This window comes from Podarcis melisellensis (genome assembly GCF_964234715.1).
Source record: "Podarcis melisellensis genome assembly, chromosome: 7".
Lineage (NCBI taxonomy): Eukaryota > Metazoa > Chordata > Lepidosauria > Squamata > Lacertidae > Podarcis > Podarcis melisellensis.
The window spans coordinates 35687853-35712467 of NC_138539.1; the positions used below are offsets into that span (position 1 = coordinate 35687853).

The 24615-nt window shown below is 41.9% G+C and overlaps 1 protein-coding gene across 1 annotated transcript in view; it reads right to left on the reverse strand.

The window, feature by feature from the left end:
* The window catches only part of CLVS1 (clavesin 1), a 61590-nt gene that overhangs the window by 25404 nt on the left and 11571 nt on the right, over positions 1–24615 (reverse strand). The window contains exon 3 of the mRNA XM_081917603.1: positions 14314–14488. Coding sequence (XP_081773729.1) covers positions 14314–14488 — 175 coding nt within the window. The remainder of the gene's footprint in view (positions 1–14313; positions 14489–24615) is intronic.

Below are 24615 nucleotides of genomic sequence, written 5' to 3' on the forward strand. Positions count from 1 at the left end.
AGCACGATTTCTGTTCTCATCCTGAAGCAAAGTTCTTAACATGAAGCACTATTTCTGGTTTAGTGGAGTCTGTAACCTGAAGCGTATGTAACCTGAAGCATATGTAACCCTAGGTACCAATGTATAACTTTTTGCCTTTTTAGTTTAATCTGAACATTACCTCTGTTGTCAATGTTCACTTTTGATTCCCTGGTTCTTGTCTACCCCAGTGTTCCTGGACATGTGTCATTTTTGTGGTCAACTTTGTCTTGAACAAATAAACATGACATATTAACAAATGAAGGCATCTGGTATTTGGACTTAGGCACACACCCTTTTGGCCATTCAAAATGCCAGTGAGTAACTATGCCACCTTTGCAATCACATCTCCAATGTTTCGTTAAACAAAAAAAGTGTGCCCAATATTCATATCAGCATTCAGGTTGGTGAACAAAACTACTGGTCAAAGAACCCAGCTCTTTCTCTTAGCTTAAAAGTTGAAAGCAAAAATACAAAGCATCAAATGCATCAGATAAGTATGCAGTGGGTACTTTCTGGTTGTTTGGTCTTAGAATCACTTTGGAGCTGTTGGCAACCATATGCAGTGACCTTAATCTTTCACCAAAGTAACTGTGCATACTCAAAGAACCATGTAGCTGATGCAATTGAACAGTATGACTCATTCCCTTTTCTGACTCAGAAATGACTTTGCAATGAATTAGATAAACTTTTTTAAGGACACTTAATAGAACAAGAACCTACTGTAACAGGGGTTATTAATATGGTGCCTGCAGGCACACATGTGCCCCACAGAGGTCTTCTCTAGTATCCTGAGTGTCCAGGTCTATCACCCAAAATTAGGCTTGACAGATACATCCCATTGTAGCCAATATAATAGGTTGCAGGGTATGCTTGCCAAGTGTGTGTGGTGCCCACAAAAGTTAGGAGCATAGAATTGTAAAGTTACAAGGGACTTCAAGGCTCATCAAGTCCAATCCCCTGCAATGCAGGAATCACAGTTAAAGAATCTTGACAGATGGCCATCCAATCTCTGTTTTAAAACCTCCAATGTAGAAGAGTCACCACCTGAGGGAGTCCGTTCCACCATCCAATGATTTCTTTCTCCATCTTGCAAATGTGTTCTGGATTTGCATCTCCTTCTGTCCTCAATTTCTGCCTTGTAATTCCTGCTGGGTTCTGGCATTCCAATTGCCTCTGGTCCTTTAAACCTCATCTGCTTGATTTGTTGCCTCACCTCCAGTCCATCCATGACTATCTCTATTGGCAGTCTGAAAGCTAGGCCAAGGCTGCTCAACTACTCCTACAAGGTCTCATTTCAGACATGAAGTCTCTGTAGCCTTTCCTAGGAAGGTCCAATAGCCAGCCAAAGGAAAGAGTCCATAGCCTGAAATGGTCCACTGACAAGAAGACGTTCCAAGCTGAAATTCAGATAGTTCACTACACAGAGGAACTTCACACAGACCTGATATTTCCTGCTCCCTGCAATCCTCATGTAGTTGGACTGCTTGGGGAAAGAAAATTTGTGAATTTCTGATCTGATCTGATCTGCACCTCTCAGACTAATGTGCAGATCAGAACTTAGTTTCCACCAGCTTTCCCAGGTGCTCAGATGCAGATTTGGCTCAAAAACAGAAACATGGTACATTAAGAAATAGGTCTTTTGGGAGAAAATAGGTTGAGATATAGGTATTGAAATATGTATTTATGAACTCATGTGATAGTGGCATGGACCTGATCTGTCTATCCCTGACAATCATCTCCACTACCAGTAGAAGCCTGTGCAAGAGGAATCTGGTAAGTCAGCAATTACATGCTTGCTTGGTACTGAGACAAACCAGGCATCCATCACTGCCTCCTAATAGGAACAGATCAGGGTGGTAATTCTTCTTTCCTTCAGCTTGCCACCACTTCCCACTAGCAAATTATCTCACTGGTTGTGGCTTTAATACCCATTTATTTTGTAGCTATAGAATTCCCTTTCCCAAAGAGCAAGTGTGGGGGAAAGCTGAGGCCTTTCAGGTGCTGGCCTAGAAGTCCCATCACCATGCTGGTTGGGGCTGATTGGAGTCAAACAACATATTGAAGGCCGCAGATTAACTATTCTTGCCACAGAAATAAAACTGGTCCCTACAAACACTGCAATCTTTTCAATGACAGGTTGAAACCAGACATTTAAAGCATTTTATTTGTTGGGCGATATGATTGGCATCAGCTTGGCTGCAGGAGTTGCCAGAATACAAGATGCCATCCAACTGCCTTAGGGACTCCACTCCAAATTTGTGTGGGGTTTACTCCTTGGCCTTTTCTTCTTCTGAAGATATCCTGCAATGCAGCAGAATTTTCCTTCTCCTAGATGGGCTATCTTTCCAGGTTCCCACCTGCCCCTCACTTTCCTCTTCAGGATGTTCAGAAACCACCTTCTTGACCTTTGGACCCACTGCTGGTCTCGTCTGCTCAATCCACCTGAGCCTGTCTTCGCATGAAGGGGAAGCCCCTTATCTGGCAGATTATTAATGTTAAATATAACGGACCAAACAACCCTGTTGTTTGTGTGACACAATTTTTTTTCTATTTTCTGCTTCTGCAGTAGAGTTTGTATTGTTGTGGAGCTATTGCTTTATCTTTAAATTGAACCAATTTTATCCGAAAGTTATTTGAGAAGGAAGAAACAATTATGGTTACGCTACCATTTGGGCAGTTCCTTTTCAAGGTGCCATCGCAGCAGAACAATTGCAGGTTGCTCTTTGCCGCCTACACACTGCAACCCCTTCTCAAGTAAAGAGAAGGCCTTGTTATTTTGTATGGGGAAATGCGGCATTATTAGAGCATTTTAATGTACTGCCTGTGCAGTATCTTGATGAAAAGAGAGTAGCAAATGCTCTTGAAGAACTTTATCCCTTTTTTGGTTTCTGTTTTTGAGCTCTGTCTCTAGGGAAACAAATGTAGCATCCAGAAAGTATTATAAATGCCACCTACACTCTGTTTCAGCCTTGGGAAGAACAAAATAATCATCCATTGAAATGGAAATGACACTGAAGGCTGATCTTGTATTGCCTGAAGTCCACAAGAGAGGATTCTGCAGGCAGGGAGACCACCAGAGTCAGATCCAGCAGTGATACTACAGTGAACTGTACAACAGCTGAAGCCAGCAAGCTCTTTCTAGTCTGGGTGAACTCAATTAAACTAGGACCCTAAGAACTAAGAATATGCTCTGTTTTTACATTGCTTCTTCTTCTTCTTCTTCTTCTTCTTCTTCTTCTTCTTCTTCTTCTTCTTCTTCTTCCAAATATACTGCTTTTCCCTGTGGTACCTTGGTTTACAAACTTAATCCATTCCGTAAGTCCGTTCTTAAACCAAAGCGTTCTTAAACCAAGGTGTGCTTTCCCATAGCAGTGGGGGACTCAATTTACAAATGGAACACACTCAACAGGAAACAGAATATGTTCTGCTTCCAAGGCAAAGTTCACAAACCAAAACACCTACTTCTGGGTTTGCAGCATTCTTAATCCAACTTGTTAGTAAACTAAGCTGTGCCTAAATGAAGGTACCACTCTATACAGAAATGCGCAAATTTACCCAGTGACATAGTCTAGGGTCCTAGAAACAAATATCCACAGAAGACATTTGTGATTTCCCACAGAACTAATATTCTGGGCATGACCCGGCTATTTAATATACAATTTTCTTTTATATCTACTTTATTACTGCAGTGAGCACTGTAGCTTCATTTTCCTCAGTGGTGATAAGAGTGCCTCAGAAAATCCAGTGGTATTTAGAAGAAGAAAGGTTTTCCTCACTACCTCCTTTTAAGCATTAAAAGCACACAATTTCCCTTAGGAACTAAATTACTTAAGGCTATTTACTTTGTATGTCCATTCTACAGCACACACACTCAGCCATGAAGTTCACTGGGAGATCTTGGGCCAATCACTGATGGCACTGTTGTGAGGGAAAAAATGAGGAGGGGAACCATGTATGTCATACTGAGCTCCTGAGAGGAAAGGTGGGTTATAAACGCAGTAATTCGTTTATTATAAATATTTTGGAGATCCACTTTTACCTCACTCTGATTTAGCAATATTTCCCCTTATTAGCCTTTCTTTCTTTTTGCCCATCAAATACAGAAGTTTCATATTCCTATCATGTATGATGCATACTAACCTTCAAAGCAAAGGGAAAGGACACTGTGAACAACAAATGTCCCATGGCAAACAGATCTATCCTCACTGGATCAATGGTAAAAAGAAGCTATTATCCATTTAGAACAAATGCCAGAGCTAAGCAATTCTGTGGCCACCCATTCATAAATTATAAGGAAAATTCAATCCACTCTTGAAACCAACGGCGCAGAGGGCATGGTCATGAATATGGTTCTCCCAGTCAAAAGAGAGTGAACATTTTCCCACCACAGTCATCTTATCCCATCTTCCAATTTTATTAGGAATTCTGCTTCAGGACTTTGATCCATGTGGCCTCAATTTAATCATAGCACCTGTGGATCATGAGCATGTAAGTAGCAGCAGTGTACAAGGGCAGAGTGTGCAGGCAGACTAGAAGTGCACATAGACAATTTGTGAGGGAGAAGGCACTGGACTTCACTCTTGTTGCACCCTTTCTTCACCACACATCAAAGCCTCAATGAGGTGGGAAACAAGTCAAGGCCTTAGCAAGGTTAGGGCTAGGCATCTGATGAGACTGAAGAGGATGCACTCTGGTCACAGTGATGTCCTGCTGGTTCAGATCAAAGGCTTATGTAGTCACGGCAACCTATACCCTGTAGCAGCCAACCAGATGCCTCAAGGAAGCCCACTAACAAGACAGAACAGCCATTGGCATTCAGAGCATACTATACCTCCATGATCAGGATAACTCCGACCATGGAGGTATAATTTAGTCATCAGTAGTAGTCACTGACAGCCTTATCCTGAAGGCTATTTAGTGCAAACTTGTCTATCTGAACACCTGGGTGCTGTCACTTGTACAAAGGTTTCCTCCATGTTTGCCTCTCACCACACCCACGTCTGGATGGCTGCCCACAGGGGAATGTGGTCCTCAGGCTGATAAAAGGCTCCCCTCCCCTTGCTCCCCAATAATATAAGTCAGTTGTTGGGCAACGGATGGGGAAATGTTTAAAATATGCCAGGCATGAAATGAAATCCAGGCTGCGAGGGAGTGGAGGAGTGAATGAAACAAATGCCTTATGGCCTGAAGAAGTTTCAGTGTAATCCTTAGCTTTAGCAAACATAAAACACAAAGCTGTTCTTATTCAACGACAATAACATTGACTAATCTGGAAACTGATTGGAGTGACATTTGGAAAATGTTATGCGAATGTCTGCTACCCCATTAGCATTAGAAATCCCATTAGCATTTCATCTCATCTCAGGAGCAAAATTCTGGAATTCTGACTCAAGCAAAGATTTCATTAGACATATAGGAGGATTTCATAGAATCACAGAAATGTAGAGTTGGAAGAGACCACAAGGGCCATCTATACCAACCCCCTGCAATGTAGGAATCTTTTGCCCATTGTGGGGCTCAAACCCACGACCCAGATTAAAAGCCTCATGCTCTACTGACTGAGCTATCAGTAGTTAGGATCAGTAAAACATGGTCCATGAGGATACACTTTCCTCTGACCTGGGCTGAATGGGTTTGACAGGGATGGTCTCCCTAATGGCTGCTTGCCATATGGTTTCCACAAGCATTGTAGAATATTAGATTATTAGCAGCCATTGATGAGGGGGTGTAGGCTGAGCTATAATTTTTTAAAATCATCTTAATTTGTGTGCACCTTTATTTTCCCTTTGTCATTTAAAAATTATAAATTTTCAACATTCAAATGTCCTCTCTCTCCCAACAGTTTATGCGTAAAGAGAAGCCCTTGGAAGGTGTCAACCTTTTAGAAAGGAACACTTAAGAGTAGTACTTAAGCACTGAAATATTATGTTGAGAAAGTGACAGGTACAGCAATAAAACACACAAAACAGTATGTTTTCCTGGGCCTTTGGCAAAGCAAACTACCATAAATTTCCTTCAAGTGCTGTCTCCTGACAGGAAGCTTATTAATATTTAATACCTCAACAGGAGGAAATCTGCATAATTTGATGGATCAAAGAAATAGTGGTGGCACGAACCGTTCTGCTCCATGACGCTTTTGCCTTTAAAAGGTGTGTTCGCAAGACTGCTCATTTTGTGTCATGTGAGAAATGCAAGACTTTTACGCCTTCTTCAAAACAGTGATTCCAAAACCTCTTATAGCTCAAGCACAGGGTTCCCCACCACCCCACTTCCAGAATTTAAATTGGAGGCATGGTTCACTCTTACACCTGAAAACATTTATCTGGCAGCATAAAGCTGAGCACATATGTATCAGAACGAAGTGAAGTGGTAAAATGGGATATGCCACTTTTGAATGCTTCCTTGGGGAACAAGAATTCCCAGCAAGTAGAAAGTCAGCATAGCGGTCACAAGACTCCCAATGTATTCATTTCATATTTGCACATTCAAAAGCACAGGACTGTATGCAACTAAGTTTTACTCAAAAGACACCCACTGAAATAAACGGACCGATGATAATCATGCTCGTTCAATTCAACAGGTCTAGTCTGAGTGTGATGAACATTGGATGTGCTCAGCAGAGCAAAGGATTCTGATGCTGCTACTATGGAATAAGCTAGTGTGTTTTGAGGTGCTGAGGCTCATGTTGTATATACATGTAAATAAAACCATATATCTTAAAGACACTACAGTCTCTGTTGTGCCTGGTTTTCTGAAGAAAACACAAACCCTGAGTGAGTACCAGGACCCACTGAAGTGTCATGTACTGCTCTGTGGAGATTGGTCTGGTGTGTAACAATATATTTACTTGATGGTTGTTGCTGCAGGAAGAAAGAAGATTCCTCTCTTTTTGGGTGCCTGGAACACCAAGGGTGCCACATACTCTTGGGAGCTGTAGCTTTCCTCCAGGGCTTCTGTGGATCCCAGTACAGATGCCAAATCTGCATCCTGGTTAAAATAAATGTCTGTGCTACAAACACACAAGTTGCTCAAAGGGGATCATGAGCTCAGGTGTGGATATTTTCAGGGCTTTTTTTCAGCCAGAACTTGCAGGAACTCGGTTCTGGCACCTCTTAGGGGCTGCCATTACCATTATAAGAGAACAAGGGAGGGTGATCACAGTGAGTTCCAGCACCTCCTTACCTAGAAAAAGAGCACTTAATATTTTTATGGGATTTGACATTGAATGAGTTAAGTGTGTGCCTGATATCAGCAACACACTTTCATGTGTAAGCATTTTTATTTTTGACATGAAGGCTGTCCCCAAAGATGCACTCCAGCCATTTTCCAGAGTCGACTCCCCGTAAACATGCATGTTACAAATTAATGCTGAGATTCACCTCTACATGGTACAGTTGCAAGCTTGAAAATGACCTCTGATTTTTGCAGGTTTATTGATATTGTTAACAAATGCCCTTGCAAAAGTAACCAAATCACAACTTTCTGATTCTTGAAAACTGCAAAAAAAAATGTTGTTCTTTCTGTTCAAAGACCTCAGGACTCTCATTAATATTCACACAGCATTTCTAATAGACTAGAAGCATTAGATTTATGTAATAAGCTAATCAGGTTAGACCACAGGTATTAATCTGAATTGGGCTTCATTAAACCATTTATTCTTTTATATTAACAGTTCTCTTGTATAATTCTATACAATTGTGCCAATGGGCATTTTCAAATACAGCTTTGGAAGAAAGTGATAAAGTAGGAAAGAGGGAAATGAAAGTTTGACCTTTTCACAGGAAAAACTGTTTGAATGGTCTTCCTCAGAAGCATAGGAGCTTCTGAGGTCCCTCTGCCACCACCAATAAAATATTTTTGGGGGGTCCCCCCAATGGGCATTGCCATTCAAATGGTGTGCATGTGCTTTCTCGAGTAAAGGAGCCAGCAGGAGAGTTACTGTTGGTGTCCACTAACTTGCCAAGTGGTAGTAAGCACCTAAGCTGGGGAAAGAGGATGAGGTAGAATTTTGTTAAAATTCAGCAATTAAATTTGTGATCCTGAATTATGTTCCACACATATTCAGCCTAGGATCAGGGCTGTGTGTTTGAGAGTGTGTGCAAATTTTCTAAGTAGTCTGTCCCAATTGGAATGGAACAAAAGTAAATCTATTGTCTGGAATCTTTTCTTTTTTTTTTCTTCGTTTCATCTTGGTTCCATGCAATGGCAGATGGATAACCAACATGGACCTTCTCTTGGCGAAAACAAAGTCTGTTCCTACTCCTTTATTCTCTACATAAAGAGTAGATCCTTAGTTTCCTTTCAAAGGTCACTTTAACTGACAGCTCAGAGAGAGCTCCACTCTACCTTACAACACAACAGCTGCTGGAAACAGACGGCTCAAGTGTCTGGGGAATATGTCAAACTGACCTTGTTTCAGCTGGTACCACAACACTCTCCACAATAGCTTTAACTAGTTTCAAGTCTACGTTTAGCTCTTCAGTACAACTGGCTTCAGAAATGCTTTGAAACAATGCTGACATAGCAAACAAATATTTCAGAATACTTAGGATATCTTCTTGAAACTTATGCATGCAAAATATATATATCTGTATAGAATGGACTCTGTAGGCCATGGGTAGGCAAACTAAGGCCTGGGGGCTGGATCCGGCCCAATTGCCTTCTAAATCCAGCCCACGGACGTTCTGGGAATCAGTGTGTTTTTACATGAGTAGAAGGTGTCCTTTTATTTAAAATGCATCTCTGGGTTATTTGTGGGGCATAGGAATTCGTTCATCCCCCCCCAAAAAAATATAGTCCAGCCCCCCACAAGGTCTGAGGGACAGTGGATTGGCCCCCTGCTGAAAAAGTTTGCCGACCCCTGCTGTAGGCAGAGAAATGGATTGCAATGAGCAACATTGTGACTGATTAGATATATTTGTCTGATAGTTTCAAATACCATATTTTTCGCTCTATAAGACACATCAGACCACAAGACGCACCTAGTTTTTGGAGGAGGAAAACAAGAAAAAAAATATTCTGAATCTCAGAAGCCAGAACAGCAAGAGGGATAGCTGCACAGTGAAAGCAGCAATCCCTTTTGCTGTTCTGGCTTCTGGGATAGCTGTGCAGCCTACATTCGCTCCATAAGACGCACACACATTTCCCCTTACTTTTTAGGAGGGAAAAAGTAAGTCTTATAGAGCAAAAAATACGGTAGTTTGCTTTCAAGTTGCTCTGATAATGAACCTAGTAATGTGAGGTTCATATGGAACATCTGAAATGTATAGAATTCTCTGAACACAGCCAGCTTTTTTAAAAAAGACATAGGCATGTTATATTCCAGAAACAAGAGCAGGGAGGACCAAAAGGACACATTCCAATACCTAAAAGATTATCTCACTCCTTATATACAGCACAGCTGAGGGCTTCCTTCAGATATTATCGGGATTTCCATTTTACATAATGTAAGAATCAAGCCTTCTGTGTGGTGGCACCCACCCTTTGGAATTGCCTCCCCTTGAACAGTACATTGAATTGCATTTGCCATTTTACCAACCGTTCACTCAGGGGTCCTTTTGGAGCTCTTCATACAAACTCTTTTTGTTTCAATTACCTTGAACAATTTAGTACCATCAGCAAACTTGGCCACCTCACTGCTCACTCCAAACTGTGGGTCATTTGTGAAAAAGTTTCTCAGTACCAGTCCTTGAGGGATTCCACTTTCTACATCTCTCCATTCAGAGAATGGCCTGATCCCGTCTAGTGTCTATGTCATTCCTAGTAGATATGTTGAACACTGAATGGAATGATCCAGATTTGGTGTGTGGTATTAGTGGTATGTGGATGCCACCAAACACAATTTCTCTTTTTCATAAAAGCCAGTTGAGGAAGTGGAAGTGCTAGTCTTTTACTAGCTGCAGTAATAGATTCGATGAGGGCCCAAAACCTGAAGCTCAGTCCAAGCAAGAATGAGGTAGTGTTAATGGGAGGTTTATCTGCCTAGATGAATGGTGTTTAACCAGGCCTTTGGCTATTTAATATTCTATGGCCTTTTAAATGTGTTTGTAGGAGGGGGAGTTATTATTTCATTTTGTGTTTGTTGTATCTATTTATTTATCTTGTATTTTTATCTTGCAAACCTTCCTGAGATGTTCAGAAGAAGGGCAGTACAGTGGTACCTCAGGTTAAGTACTTAATTCATTCCAGAGGTCCGTACTTAACCTGAAACTGTTCTTAACCTGAAGCACCACTTTAGCTAATGGGGCCTCCTGCTGCTGCCGTGCCGCCGGAGCACGATTTCTGTTCTGATCATGAAGCAAAGTTCTTAACCTGAGGTACTATTTCTGGGTTAGCAGAGTCTGTAACCTGAAGCGTATGTAACCTGAAGTGTATGTAACCTGAGGTACCACTGTATATAAATAAAACAAATAAATCCTGTTCTGGAGGGGATGCACTCCACCTAAAGGATTAGTTAGGTTCGTAATTTGAGGGTACTTAATGATCCATCTTTGCCAGTAGAGACACAAGTGACCTCTGTGGCTTGAATTGCATTCTACCAGCCTAGTTTGGAAGGCCAGCTACTACCTAACTTGACAGTTAGTAAACTATTCCTCTCACAACCCAGTTGCATTTGAAAATAGTCCAGATATTTCAGTTCAAGCAGAACATGGATGCAAACTGGTATAAACATATTATGCCAGTATTTTGCCATCTTCACTGACTACGAGTTCATTTACAGGACCAATTAAAAGTGCTGTTCGGTCTTTTCCCCTTGAAAGCCCTTCCTTGTTGGGACCTCAGTACCTGAAGAGTCACCACTTCACATCTGTAGCTTGACATAATCATCTATGGCCCTTGGTGGCTATGAGCAAAAGGACCTTTTCAGTAGTGGCTCCCATTTGTGGAATGCCATCTCCAGTGGCAGAGCTTCATTCTCCGGCACCGGGGGGGTGTGTGGAGCGCAGGCGAGGGCGGGGCTGGCGTGTGTCCCGGGGGCATGGGGCCCAGCGTGGGGGGGGGGAGAGCCGTGATGGCACCCCACTGGGATCGCCCGAGAGCCTTGTCTGGCATCTACTCTGATGCATTTTTGGCACCGGGAAAACCCTTTTTGTTCTCCATTTTAATTTAAATTGTGGCTGTTATTATTGTTTACGGCCTGTAGATTTTAGTCATTGACTCTCTGCTTTGAATTTATCTGCTTTGATCCTAATTGGTGTCTTCTTATTCCCTACATTTTGTCTACTGTGGTCTTTAATAATTTTCTTGTTTTATTTTGGGGGGAAAAACCTGAGGGGATTTCCTGTTATGGGTCTGCCTATAAATAGTTAAAAATGTAATGAATAAATAAGCATTTTGTTGACTTCTATAACCAGCTAGGAGAAGTTATTCTGGAGACATGGAATTCTAAGCATCAAAAGAAAGTGAATTTCTTAGTGTATAGATCTTAAATAGTAGCACTTCCAGGTAATTGCCTATTATGATGTGAGAGCACTTAACCAATAAAGCAGAGTCTTAGCTACGCATTCCATTGTCTGAAGCCAAGAGAGGTTGTAATAATAAATTTAAACCCATCACTTGCCATTACATCTTGAGTTATCGTCAAAGCTCAATACAAGCATTGCAAACAGTTAGGGGTGGACAAATATGTTAGCTTTGTTTTCTCGTTGGCTCGTTTTTCTAATGCCAAGTTCAGTTTGCAACACTTCTGGATCAGTTTACATTTTTGGAAATGCAACATATTTCTGCAACGTTTTAATGCCCAGTATACCAGTTTCCCCCCCAAGCAATCTTCCATAATATAGTGCATTTGTATATGTCATTTTCTACTAGTATATCCATTTTTAAGCACATTTCCCCCTAATATATGCATTTACATGCATATTTTGGGCTTGAAGAACACTGCAGAATTCAAAGTAGTGTGCATTTTGGAGGATGGCTACATTTCAGGAAGTGTGCATTGCCTAAGTTCATATTAACATGCATCTTGAACCAAATATCACCTCTATGGGTAGTGGGGTTGGCATACACTTTGGAACTTCCTTCCTATTGACATTTAGCAGGTGCTTTCACTGCCCTCTTTTTGGTGCCTGCTAAAAACATTTATTTATCTTTTGTTTAAACAAGCCTACCCAGATATGTAGAATGCTGATGTGTGTTTTAATCTGCTGTCAGCTTATAGCTGATTTTAATCTTTTCAAATATTACAAGTGGTTGTTTTAAACTGTTTTTGCCAGTAATTTTTCTGTTTTATTCTTTTTGTAAGCGGGTTTTTACAATCAAGCAGTGTACAAAATTTAGGAAATAAGTACATAAAAGTAACTGCTTACACTATACACAGGAGAGGACCTGGTGTGCTTCACTTCCTTAGCCCTTGCTGATGTTTCTTGGTGCTTGAAAGGCATCCACATTCCAAAATACAATCAATCCTGCAATTTAGTCTTTGTTCCCAGGCTGAGTAGATAGCTCTACATCAGAGGTGCCCTTCAAGATATTTGGTCTACAACTCCCATCATTCCTGGTCATGTTCTTTGCGCCTGATGGGAGTTGGAGTTCAACAATATCTGGAGGGCAATGGGTGCTGACCTTTAAAGCCCTAAACAGCCTCAGCCCAATATACCTGAAGGAGCATCTTCACCCCCATCATTCAGCTTGGACACTGAGGTCCAGGGCCTTATGCCTGTTCCCTCACTGCGAGAAATGAGGCTACAGGGAACCAGGCAGAGGGCCTTCTCGGTAGTGGTGCCTGCCCTGTGAAATGCCCTGCCATCAGATGTCAAGGAAATAAAAAACTATCTGACTTTTAGAAGACATCTGAAGGCAACTCTGTTTAGGGAAGTTTTTAATGTTGTTTTAAAGTGTTTTTAATATTCTATTGCGAGCCGCCCAAAGTAGCTGGGGAAACCCAGCCAAATAGGCAGGTTATAAATCAATAAAATTATTATTATTATTATTATTACCATCCCCATGAGTGAGCAGAGCTCATTGGGTCATACTTTGCTCTGGAAAACTTACAGAACATTTCTATTCATGCCTATTCAGAAGCAAATGTACACATTCAAACTTAAATTCCACACTGAGAGAAATTGCCTACAAAAAACAAATAAATACAGTAGTGGAACCCATTTTAGAGATCAAACCTGAGATAAGGTATAAACCACAAGATTTATTCCCAGAATTTTCAGTTTGCCCATAAATCTCCCGCTTCAGACATTAGCAACATACCCTATTCTGCTCGATTTTAATAGCCTGTATTAACTAACACACAAACACACACACAACTGGGCTTTTGGCTATGCAGGCAAAGTGTCTGGTGCTCAGCTGTGTCTCTGGGGGCTTATTAATCCACATTCAGTACATATGCATAGGCCCCGCATGTGCTTGGCATGTGTTTCATCAGGCAGATGTTGCAAGTTTTTAATCTCCAGGAAGTATCATGTGGATTAAATCACAAATCTCTAAACATTATTCTTAATTGCTGCAGTAAGTAGGACAGGCCTGTGGTAAGAATAGCTCACCATTTAAATGAAAGCAATAAACAAACATTTGAAATTCTGACTGGCTTAAAGCTCATTTACTCAAATGATTATTCTTTTCTTACTGATTTTTCCTTCCTCTCTCCATGCTATATAAAACACAGTACGCCTCCGGCAATCAGCATACCCACATGTCATTGACTGGCAAGGGAACCCCCAGGGGAAGGCTCAGAGCCTGGGGAGTGGTGGTGGGATGATGCTGAGTGTTCAGAGAGAGAAGAGGGAGCAGAGGTGGGAGCAGAGGTGGGAGGAGGAAGTTTTGGAAGCTGAAGACTTAACAGGGTTTAGTGAGCAGGAAGTGGCTATGGCAGAGAGCACTCCAGAATCAAAGGCAGAAGCAGAGGGTGGAGAGGAGGGGTGGGGCCAAGAGGCAGGGATAAGACAGGCTGTTGAAGAAGCCAGGGGTCTCCCTGTCTGCTGCAACCAGATCCCCCACCCCTTGGTCTCCCAGGATCAGTAGAGGTATGAAGAGGATGGAGCAGAGACAGACACATTGTTGGACTCTCAGATTGCTTGGAAAGGACCTGGGGGAGGAGGAGGCTTAGGCAACTGTGGAAAGGTGAGGACCTTCAGTCCTTCCAACTGCCTCATTGGGGCAAGATCTACTGGGAAGAGTTGCCTTGTTCACTAGGCCTGTCCACCTGAGCTGCTTGTTTCTTTGAATAAGGAGTCAACTTCACTGACACCGTGTGTGTTATTACTGACCAGCTCCTGGTACCCACCCTGACCCTACATTATTCACAGGGCATTGTGTACACAATATCCCCATTCCACATACCTGTAACCCTTCAATGGCCAGTTTGAGGATAGAAGGTGTTAATTTGGAAGCTTGCTTGAAGGAGAAATTACTCCAGTCTATAATTAGAACGAAGCCATTTATCTGAAGCTCTTGGTCTTCAATGAGAACTTCTAAGGACAGCAGAATAGCCCGTAAAATGTCTATGAAAGAATTCCTAGGGATGGAATAAAAGAGAGGAGAAAATAATTGTAGTTATCAACAAATCACAAGCAATAAATGAATGAATGAATAAAATTATTAATATTTTTCTAGTGAAAGAATCAACATTTCATGATTTGGATTAATGTTTTCTGAAATGGCAGATATTTCAAAATATTCCAATAATCATTTCTCAAAGAAAATGGTGCTGGTTCCCGGGGTGGCGTGTCCTGCTTCACCACCTGAGATGAGGAAGGAACATGCCCCCACCAACTTGCTGCCCCCACCACCTCACTCTTACTGAAGCACCCACAAAGCAATGGTGCTAGTGACGATTCCAGTGTGAACTTGCGAGATCTTGCAGAGCTTGGTGAGATCTCACTGGAAGCCAGAGCTGCTTCTCTACCAGCGGGGGAGGTAGAGAGGTGAGCAGGGCACCCACAGTGGCACTCCCTCCTGGGTTTCTGCCATCTGAAGCACTACCTTAGCCCACCTTATAGGCAGGCCAGCCCTCTTGGTTCCTCCTCTGGTTATGAAACATAATCCAGCTTGTGTTTCCAAAGTCTGGCTTCTTTCCACAAAACAAGAGTCCTCGGTGGGACAGCTGGAGCTGATCTACTTATCCAGACTTTTAGAAATTCAATGAAGAACTGACAAATTTAAGACATTTTTAAATCACAACATTATTCCTAAGTCATTCCTGGAGAACAAAAGTTCGCACCTATCCTTCAAAATCATCCAGCAAAAAGATTACTTGGCAGTTTATCTCGCTGAAGAAATTCTGCTGTGCAGCATTGCTTTCCTAATGATGAAGATAAATCTATGTTCTGTAATGTAATCCTATTGTTGCATTTATTATCCACAAAGGGGATAGTGACCAATTGTTCTCTGCCTTCTTTTCACAAGCTCTTTTCATTTGAGCTAAGCACCCACCCTATTCTCACCCCATATTATATTGCTTCTGTATGATTTCCAATTTGTTCATCTTTTCACTTCCCTCTATCCGGAACAAATTAGTTTATTTGAGCTTCCTTGGATCTTTCTGTTTCTTTTTGGCTTTTGGCTTTTCCAGATCAGATATTGAAAATATGAAGTATTGAAAGTGATAATAATATATCAGTGTGCATAATTGCTCTCATGTTATCTTTTTCACACTTTGAATTGTTCTTTCTTAATTCATCCTTGTATCTTATTAACTTCCCTGACCACCACTGTACATTGAGTACAATTCTTAATTGTCTGGCTGACAATGCCTAGACCTTTCCTTTCCTTGTGAGGTTGCATGTAATACAAAACTGACTGATGCTTGTAAGTATGTGGAAACTGTAGCTCTGTATCGCTAATATGATTAGATAAATAACCTAGCATTTTTCATTGCTGATAATTATAATACTCTGTTTTAGGACTCCCTGCATTTTATCCTGAAGATCTTGGCCTTTCTTCTTAATACTCTACTGTATCAATCTTTAGTTAAGGCATATTTTACCATTTTTCAAAACACAGAAATTAGTCCTTCTAGGGTAGTCCAATATGAACCTCTACTGATGTTTTATTGCTTTTTTATCATTATTATTAATATTCTGCTGGGAGCTGCCCATAGTGGCTGGGGAGACAAAGCCAGATGGGTGGGGTATAAATATATATATATATATATATATAGAGAGAGAGAGAGAGAGAGAGAGAGAGAGAGAAAGAGAGAAAGAGAGAAAGAGAGAGGAGTCCAGTAGCACCTTAGAGACCGACTAAGTTTGTTCTTGATATGAGCTTTTGTGTGCACGCAAGAATCTGGTCTCTAAAGTGCCACTGGACAATATATTTCTACTGTGTCAGACCAACACAGCTACCTACCTGAAATAATAATAATAATAATAATAATAATAATAATAATAATAATAATAATAATACCTGATTATGTGCAGCTCTATTTGCAGCTATGACTTTGCTATCTCTGTATCTTTCCTACATTTATAGAATTGTAGAGCTTGAAAGTGACTGCATATGGATACAACACTAAACCACAGTTGGATCCCTGCTTAAACTGTATCACAGCTGCAAGAAGATCAAAGCCTTTCACATCTGTTTTCAACTAACATCTGTTACTCATTATGTCCAAACCTTGGTTGGTGTTCAAACAGTGGTTAGTGATCCTGGTTTGTTACTCTAATCCAGGGATGGGTAACTTTTTTCAATGCAAGGGCCACATGCCCTCATATATACCCTTCCTGGGGCCACATGTCAGTGGTCAGTGAATATGGCAAATATGGGGCAAAGGATATGACTCTTACCATAGGCGATAGTCCAGCCACACAAAAGTCAGTGGTTCCTAACCACCACCATCCCACAAAATCTTTCATCCTCCATCAAGGTAAAGTATTATCAGAGTTCAAGGCACATTCCAGACTGGCAAATGCATTCAAGGAGGGCACAGAGCAAAGCTAATGAAGAGCGTGAGCTGGAACAGTTCTGAGATCCAGCAATGCTCTCCCTGCCTGCCATGAAACATAGTTGACACTAACCACAGTTTACAGTTCAGGCAACAAATTCTGTGGTTAGTTGAAAGCTTTTGCTTCTAATCTTGTCCTAAAGGCCACACTAAAGAATGGGAAGGGAAAGGGGAGCACAAGAACCTGAAGTTTGCATATGCAATACTAAACTACCAGACAAGGCCACTGTTTAGCCCAGCACCTATCCTGATATCCTCCATACATAGCAAGTTTATGTTAATGCCACAAGCAGATTGCACGAGTAGCCAAGGCTTACTGTGATAGGATTATTTTAACATAAGGAATAATGTCCAAGCTGACAATTTAAACAAGGAAGGGGAAAGAGGGGAAACACTGGGATTCATGTGCTAGTATGGGAGAATTTAAGTTTCATCCCCATTAACCAATTGTATCGCAAAAACCACCAGAAGAGTTCCCCGCCTTTGTGCTTTAACACAATTCCAATATTTCTGTGTTTTATTGCACTGAAGACTGCTATCATAGATATTTATGTCTTTGTTACAGTAAATACTGCAATCTAAAAATATTCATATTCATATTCTTATACTTGATCTTTGTGGAACTTACGTTATTATTATTATTAATTGAATTTATATACCGTCCCATACCCACAGGTCTCAGGGCAGTTCACAGAATAAAATCAGAATATAAAACCACAAAATACATAATCAAAATAAAAACAACAACCCAATAGCCCCCCCAAGAAACCCTACACACATTTTAAAAGGGCATAGGATGTCAATCAAATCAACCAAAGGCCTGGTTCAAAAGAAACATTTTTGCCTGGCGCCTAAAGGTGTATAATGAAGGTGCCGGGTGAGCGTCCCTTGGGAGAGCATTCCACAGATGGGGAGCCACTGCAGAACAGGCCCGTTCTTGTGTTACCACCCTCCGGACCTCTCGAGGAGGAGGCACACAAAGAAGTGCCTCAGAAGATGATCTCAGGGACCAGGTAGGTTCATATGGAAAGAGGCTGTCCTTGAGGTATTGTGGTCCTGAGCTTTTTAAGGCTCTATAGATTAAAACCAACACTTTGAATTGGGCCCGGAAACTAATTGGTAGCCAGTGCAGTCTGACCAGGATCAGTGTAATATGCTCAAACCATCTTGCTCAGGTGAGAAACTGGGCCGCTGAATTCTGCACTAGCTGAATTCAGATAGGGGTGTAGCTGGGCCACCAGCTGAAGCTGATTGAAGGTACTTCTGAGCCTCAAGTGACAGCAAGGGATCCAAGCTACAAACCTGCTCCTTCAGAGGAAGTGTAACCCCATCAAGAGCAGGCGATCTCCCACCCATCCTGTCCAGGGAAGCACCCACTAACAGTGCCTCAGTCTTATCTGGATTGAGCTTCAGTTTGTTGGCTCTCATCCAGTCCATTAGTGAGGCAAGACCCTGGTCCAGCACTTCCACTGCCTCACCTGCAGATGTAAAGGAGAAATAGAGCTGAGTGTCATCAGTATACTGCTGACAACATACTCCAAACCTCCGGATGACCCCACCCAGCGATTTCATGTAGATGTTAAGCACATTGAAGTTCCATAGGGCTGAAAAGCTTTCCCCAAGCAACACCCTCTGGGAATGACCATCTGAGTAGGACTGGAACCACTGCAAAGCGATGTCACCCAGCCCTAGTTCTGACAGTTGCTCCAGAAGGATACCATGGTCGATGGTATCAAAAGCCGCTGAGAGGTCAAGGAGAATTGTCAGGGACATGTTTCCCTTGTGTCTCTCTCGACAGAGGTCATCATACAGGGTGACCAAAGCAGTTTCTGTGCCAAAACCAGGCCTAAACCCCAATTGAATTCACACATTTAGGACCCAGCAGCAGAAGCAATATAAGCAACCACCTAATGTTGATATAATCTAACATACATGTTATACATTAAGGATGCATAACTGGGAATGCCTTAGAGAAAGGGAGAAAACATTTCCCTTTTATGGATCAGAGTGTCTTGATGACAGAAAATGATTGTTGTTTGTTGCTTTGATCAGAGGGACTTGGTGCCACTTTTTATGTAATCTGACTTGTCAAGGCTGTATTGCTTTGGAAGCTATATTTTGTACAATCAGGGCAAAGTACTGGCAAAAAACATAGAACAAGCACAGGACCCTTTAGTTACAACGAAATGAACCAGATCTTCACAAGACTTAATTTACAAAGACTGTAATTTGACTTCAAGATGCTCTTGATCAAATTGGAGGATAGTAATGGTACTATTTTTCCCTGTTCCTGGCCTGTCAATACCATTCCATTGAAATTCTAAAATGACACTTAGGGATTTGATTGCTATTGAATTTAGTACCTGCTAATTTCACATCAAAGCAGAGGTTAAAAATTTCAGAGCAACCACGATATCAACTAGTTTTCACCACTTCAAGAAATTGCAACTTCTCTGAGATACTATTAAGGCAGAGGGGCAAATTTCAAGCCTAGGGTATCATTGGGAAATGAATTGAAGACAAAATTGACAATATGATGATACAAACCTATGGGCTACATTGGGAATACTACATACAGCTCTGGTTGCCACATCTCAAAAGGGATACTGTAGAACTGGGAAAGGTGCAGGAATTATCAGAATTATCAACTGGCTGTGGCAATTCCTGATGAGGAACAGTTGCAGTATTTTGTTACCTAGCTTCCCAATGTGAAGGGAGCCAGATAAGGGTGATTATGTCAGAGCAGCGGTAGCAGTGGCATAGCCAATCCACTACCCACCCTGAAATCCCCACTGCTTCACCTCTCTCCATCTTGGTTCCTGGAAGTGAGCACTGCATTAGGAAATCAGGTAAGCAATGCCACCATGCCCCACCCCTCACACAAGTTCCTGGGGAACAACATTGGGAGATGACTACTGCATTGTGAGTTTCCCATAGACTGGCCACTGTAGGAAACAGGACACTGGACTAGATAGGACTTTGGTCTACTCCAGCAGGGCTCTATCTACGTTTTCATGCAGTGGTTAACCATGGATGATTTAAACATTGCTGGTGGTTTTTGTAGAACCTGCTGTAGCAATCGCAATACGTGTGCTATATGCTGTAGGCTTTCCAACTGTATTCCCCCCCACCGCCCCTTTTCTTTCTTTTTCATTATTACAGTTAACCTTGCTTATAATTCAAACAGTACTACAATATAAGAAACAAAGGAATAATAATAATAATAATAATAATAATAATAATAATAATAATAATAATAGTAATAATAATTTTTATTTATATCCCACCCTCCCCAGCCAAGGCCGGGCTCAGGGTGGCTAACAAGCAATAATAAAAACAAGCTGAATGATTACAACTTAAAAACAAAATTAAAATACAACATTAAAATATTGAAACATTAAAATATTAATCTCCTCATCTCAGGAGGAGAAAGGAAAAGAAAAAAGAAAGAAAGAGAGGGGGGAATCAAATTGGCTCCAAGCCAAAGGCCAGGCAGAACAACTCTGTCTTACAGGCCCTGTGGAAAGAAATCAGATCCTGCAGGGCCCTGGTCTCATGAGGCAGAGCGTTCCACCAGGCCGGAGCCAGTGTTGAAAAGGCCCTGGCTCTGGTTGAGGCTAATCTGTCTTCCTTAGGGCCTGGGACCACTAGGGTGTTGCTATTTATGGACCTTGAGGCTCTCCGTGGGGCATACCAGGAGAGGCGGTCCCGTAGGTACAAGGGTCCTAGGCCATGAAGGGCTTTAAAGGTCAAAAGCAGCACCTTAAATCTGGGAGCCAGTGCAGCTGGAAAAGCACTGGATGAATATGCTTCCATGGCAGAGACTCCGTGAGGAGCCTCGCTGCAGCATTCTGCACCCGCTGGAGTTTCTGGGACAGCTTCAAGGGCAGCCCTGCGTACAGCGAATTACAGTAGTCAAGCCTGGAGGTGACCGTTGCATGGATCACTGTAGCCAGGTCGGGGCGGGAAAGGTAAGGAAAGGAAGCAATAAAAACGCCATCATTTCCCAAACCAGCAGCAGGAATGCAATGCTTACACATTTCTGTTTACTGTGCATCCATTGCATTCCTGCTGCTGGTTTGGGAAGCAGCATATACAAGATGTTAGTAAAATCCACAGCTACCCTGTCATTTCTTATGAATTACTGAGTTTTGATGCATTTCCCCTCAAAGCAGCTTTGATCTGAATTGAGGAAAAGAACAATCTAGCTTTGTTTGAAGGTGGCGATCTATACACAGCCATGGGGAGCTGAACTCCTAGGGGCTGAGACCTTTTAGGGACCCCAATATTTTGGGCAGAAGGGGCCATCCCCTGCAATGTTCAAAGCAGGCAGAGGAGGCCAAGTGCAGAGCCAAGTACAGTGCGGCTTCTTGCCATGGAGAGGAAGGAGCAGGGAAGCAACCCCCAGCCAGTGGCAGCGACAGGAGAAGTAGCAGTCACCAGCCATTGAAGCTGCGCTGCTCAACTCTCTGGCTCCTCCTGATCTCCTGACATCATACACATGACTTCAGGATGTCACTGTTAGGAGCTCATCCTACACTTGAGTAGGACCCTGGCAGAGACACATGCCCGATTGGCATGTTCTTTCCCTCCTGGTCGATCGTTCAGGAGCTTCAAAAGCTTTCTTCTGCCCGAACATCACAGCGACCAATGCCGACTGACACCGGCACACTTAGGGATCTGCAGAGTCTTCGCAGCCTGCGTAACAGACTTCAGCAACTCAGGATTTTGGCTAATCTAATTTATTTACATATAAACACACACAGAGCACTGCAACATGGCTCCCTCTCTCTCTAGCATCAGACAGCAAAGAGAAAAAGAACAAAGGACAATAGTCCCACTTCATGGAACACAGTAACACAAACATCCTGTCTTCGTCACTTCCCACTCTGTGGAGTCAAAACATACACCATCATGTGATAGACAAAAATCTCATGACTGCAATCATGGAGCAGGAATTTTAACAGTCACACGGATGTCAGCCACCTCTTTCTCCCTTAGAAGTTGGTACCTCTGACACAGCCGCTATCTCTCATCCTAACCAACCCCACAGAGGCATTGTAAGTATCCTTGGAAGGGCTTCTCATATCCTGCCCAGAGCAACTTGGATGAAGAGTGGGATATAAACGGAATTGTTGGGAGCTGCTGGGGCTCCAACCAGGGCAGCTCCCTCATGCGTTGAGCCACTGAACTGCAAGATGGAAGTTGCAACATCTGCCTAAGCAGTGAAGTACACTTGGGCCCTAGATTGACTTCACCCACCCATGCCAGTCGCTGGATCCTTCTGGACGGGAAGGAACACATAAGAGGATTCCTTGCTCCATTTGAGACTTGTTTGAGCAACATGATCTGCTTGAATTTTGGTGTGCTCTAAAATTGGGCTGAAGTATTCAGAGAACAAGGAGCGAGTAAGGAAGCACTGTGAGCTGATGATTCCAAGAAAGGAGTGGGGTCTACAATTGCTCTCTATATCTAATTGACCTGCTGCTTAGTATAAGTGCATTTGCAATTTGCCTCCACTAATACTTGCATACTGGTGAATAAACCAAATATTACAAATGTGCTGTGAGTCTCCAGTGTCTCCTCTCCTTAAGAAAGCCAAAACTCAGGTAGTGCTTCCCCTAAAACTTCTCACGGCTCTGGAAGGTGGGAGCATGTGAAAATTCAATAGCTTTAAATACGAACCAGACATAGTAAGCTAATGTTTTCTCATTTCAGTTATCCTGTCATGTATGATGTCTTCTGTTATTGCTCTCCTAGGATGTAAACAGAAGCCATCGAAACCAACTTCTGATAGCCACAAATGTCTTTAATAATTTATTCTTTGCGGTTAAACCCTCCACGAGTTAACACCTCATGTTATTTATAGCTTAAACCAAGCGCTGGGTTTGTACCGCAAAAGAAACAAAGGAGACTGCTGATTGATTTGAACGGTAATGAACCAAGTTCATTTAGTTACACAGCCAGAGTTCTCCAGATTGCAGCTTTGACTTGAAGTCTGAAGGAGGCAGAGAAGTGCAGAGGAGAGGATGCAAGACAGGCTGCGAAACTGAACAAACGGGAAAAACTGTTGTAGAAAGTGTTTTTCCCCCTCATCTTGGGAATTGTTCTCTTAATCAGGTATTCTTTGTGCAAATATCACTGTTCATGTTCATGCAAAAGGGCAATCATTTATTTATTTTTAACCTTTGGCGCAATATTGAATTTTTCAGGGCTTTCAGGCAGAGTAGAACCTTAATTCTCCAAAACTGTCCCAGGTGTTGTTTTTTTTAACATTTGATCTTTCACACTTTTAGCCTTGGTTTGTCCATTTCCAGGAACAGTTTGGATTCAAATCATGCTGCAAACTGACTTCAGAGAGGATCTCTGTAAAAAACCTTTTGAACCAAATTGACTCACAGGTGGAGGAAGTAGATCAGTTTCTAGGCCAAACGTCAGTTCCCCATATATACTGAGACACAGCTATCATGACTGGTGGCAATTGATAGCCTTGTCCTCACAGAATTTGCCTAATCCTCTTTTAAAGTCACCACAATTGGTTGTTATCACTGCCTCTTGTGGGAGCAAGTGCCATAATTCCACAGGTCACAGTCTTCTTCACTATACTGAGATGATGCAACTTTTATGTCTCCTTCCCTTTCACCGATGTGTAAGTGGCCTCCATAGAAGTATGAAAGCAGGGTTGGTAGGATACGCTTTGCGTTTGAAAATGAATAATAGAAATAGGCTGGCCTACATAGAAAACACCATTTCCCATCTCATTTCAACAATCTAGGGCAATCTCAAACCACCTTTTCTTTCCCTTATACAATTTCAGCATGTGTAAAGAATTAGTTATGTCATCATGATAAAATTGATTTGAGATTGCAGCTGAGAGCTAGAAATGCTAAGCATCAAAATGTGGACTCAAAATCCAGAGGTTTGTTCAGAGCTTTACTATTAAATTAGAAGTTGTTCCCTCTGTTACACTGAGTTGCATTTTATTGACCACATCCTAAATATTTCTGATTTGCTTTTGTAAGTTAAAAAAAAAAATCTACAATAAAGCCATCCATCATTAGGAGCAGCAAAATATCATTTGCCTAAAAGCCTGACAAAATAGATTTGGCTTGCAGAGATTCCTAAATATAAGCCAATATAGGCTAAACCAGATTTCTTTAGGTGAATGGGGCCACAACCAAACAGTCCCTGCCTAGAATCTTAGCAATAACAGCAAGTCAGGGAACAATAAAAGATAGCTGTTCAGAACTGGAAGAAAGACTGTCCCAAGCCATGAGCTGTGGCTTTGGTAACAGTAAAACTACCATTTGTTTCAATACAGATGGCATATCGGAAGGATACATTTGGTCAAAGTATTATCCATAAATCCAGCTTTTTCTGTCATTCATTGGCCCATTTCTCAGGAACACAAATATGAGCCCATTTTACAGTATGTTTCCACTGAGGTCACTACATCAGCCGAAAGGTGTAGAATGGCCATGTTAACAGGCAGCACATCACTGACTTCCCCAAATACTTGCTTGGGTTGCTTGTGTAATCATTGTTAATTAATTAAATGTATTTATAACCTGCCTTTCTCCAATGTTGGGACTCAACTGTTGCAATACTATATTCAATCCAAAAGGTTGTTTGCAGTTTTTCTCTTGCATTTCTCCTCGTGCACAGTATGAATTTGAACCTAATACAATGGTACCTTGGTT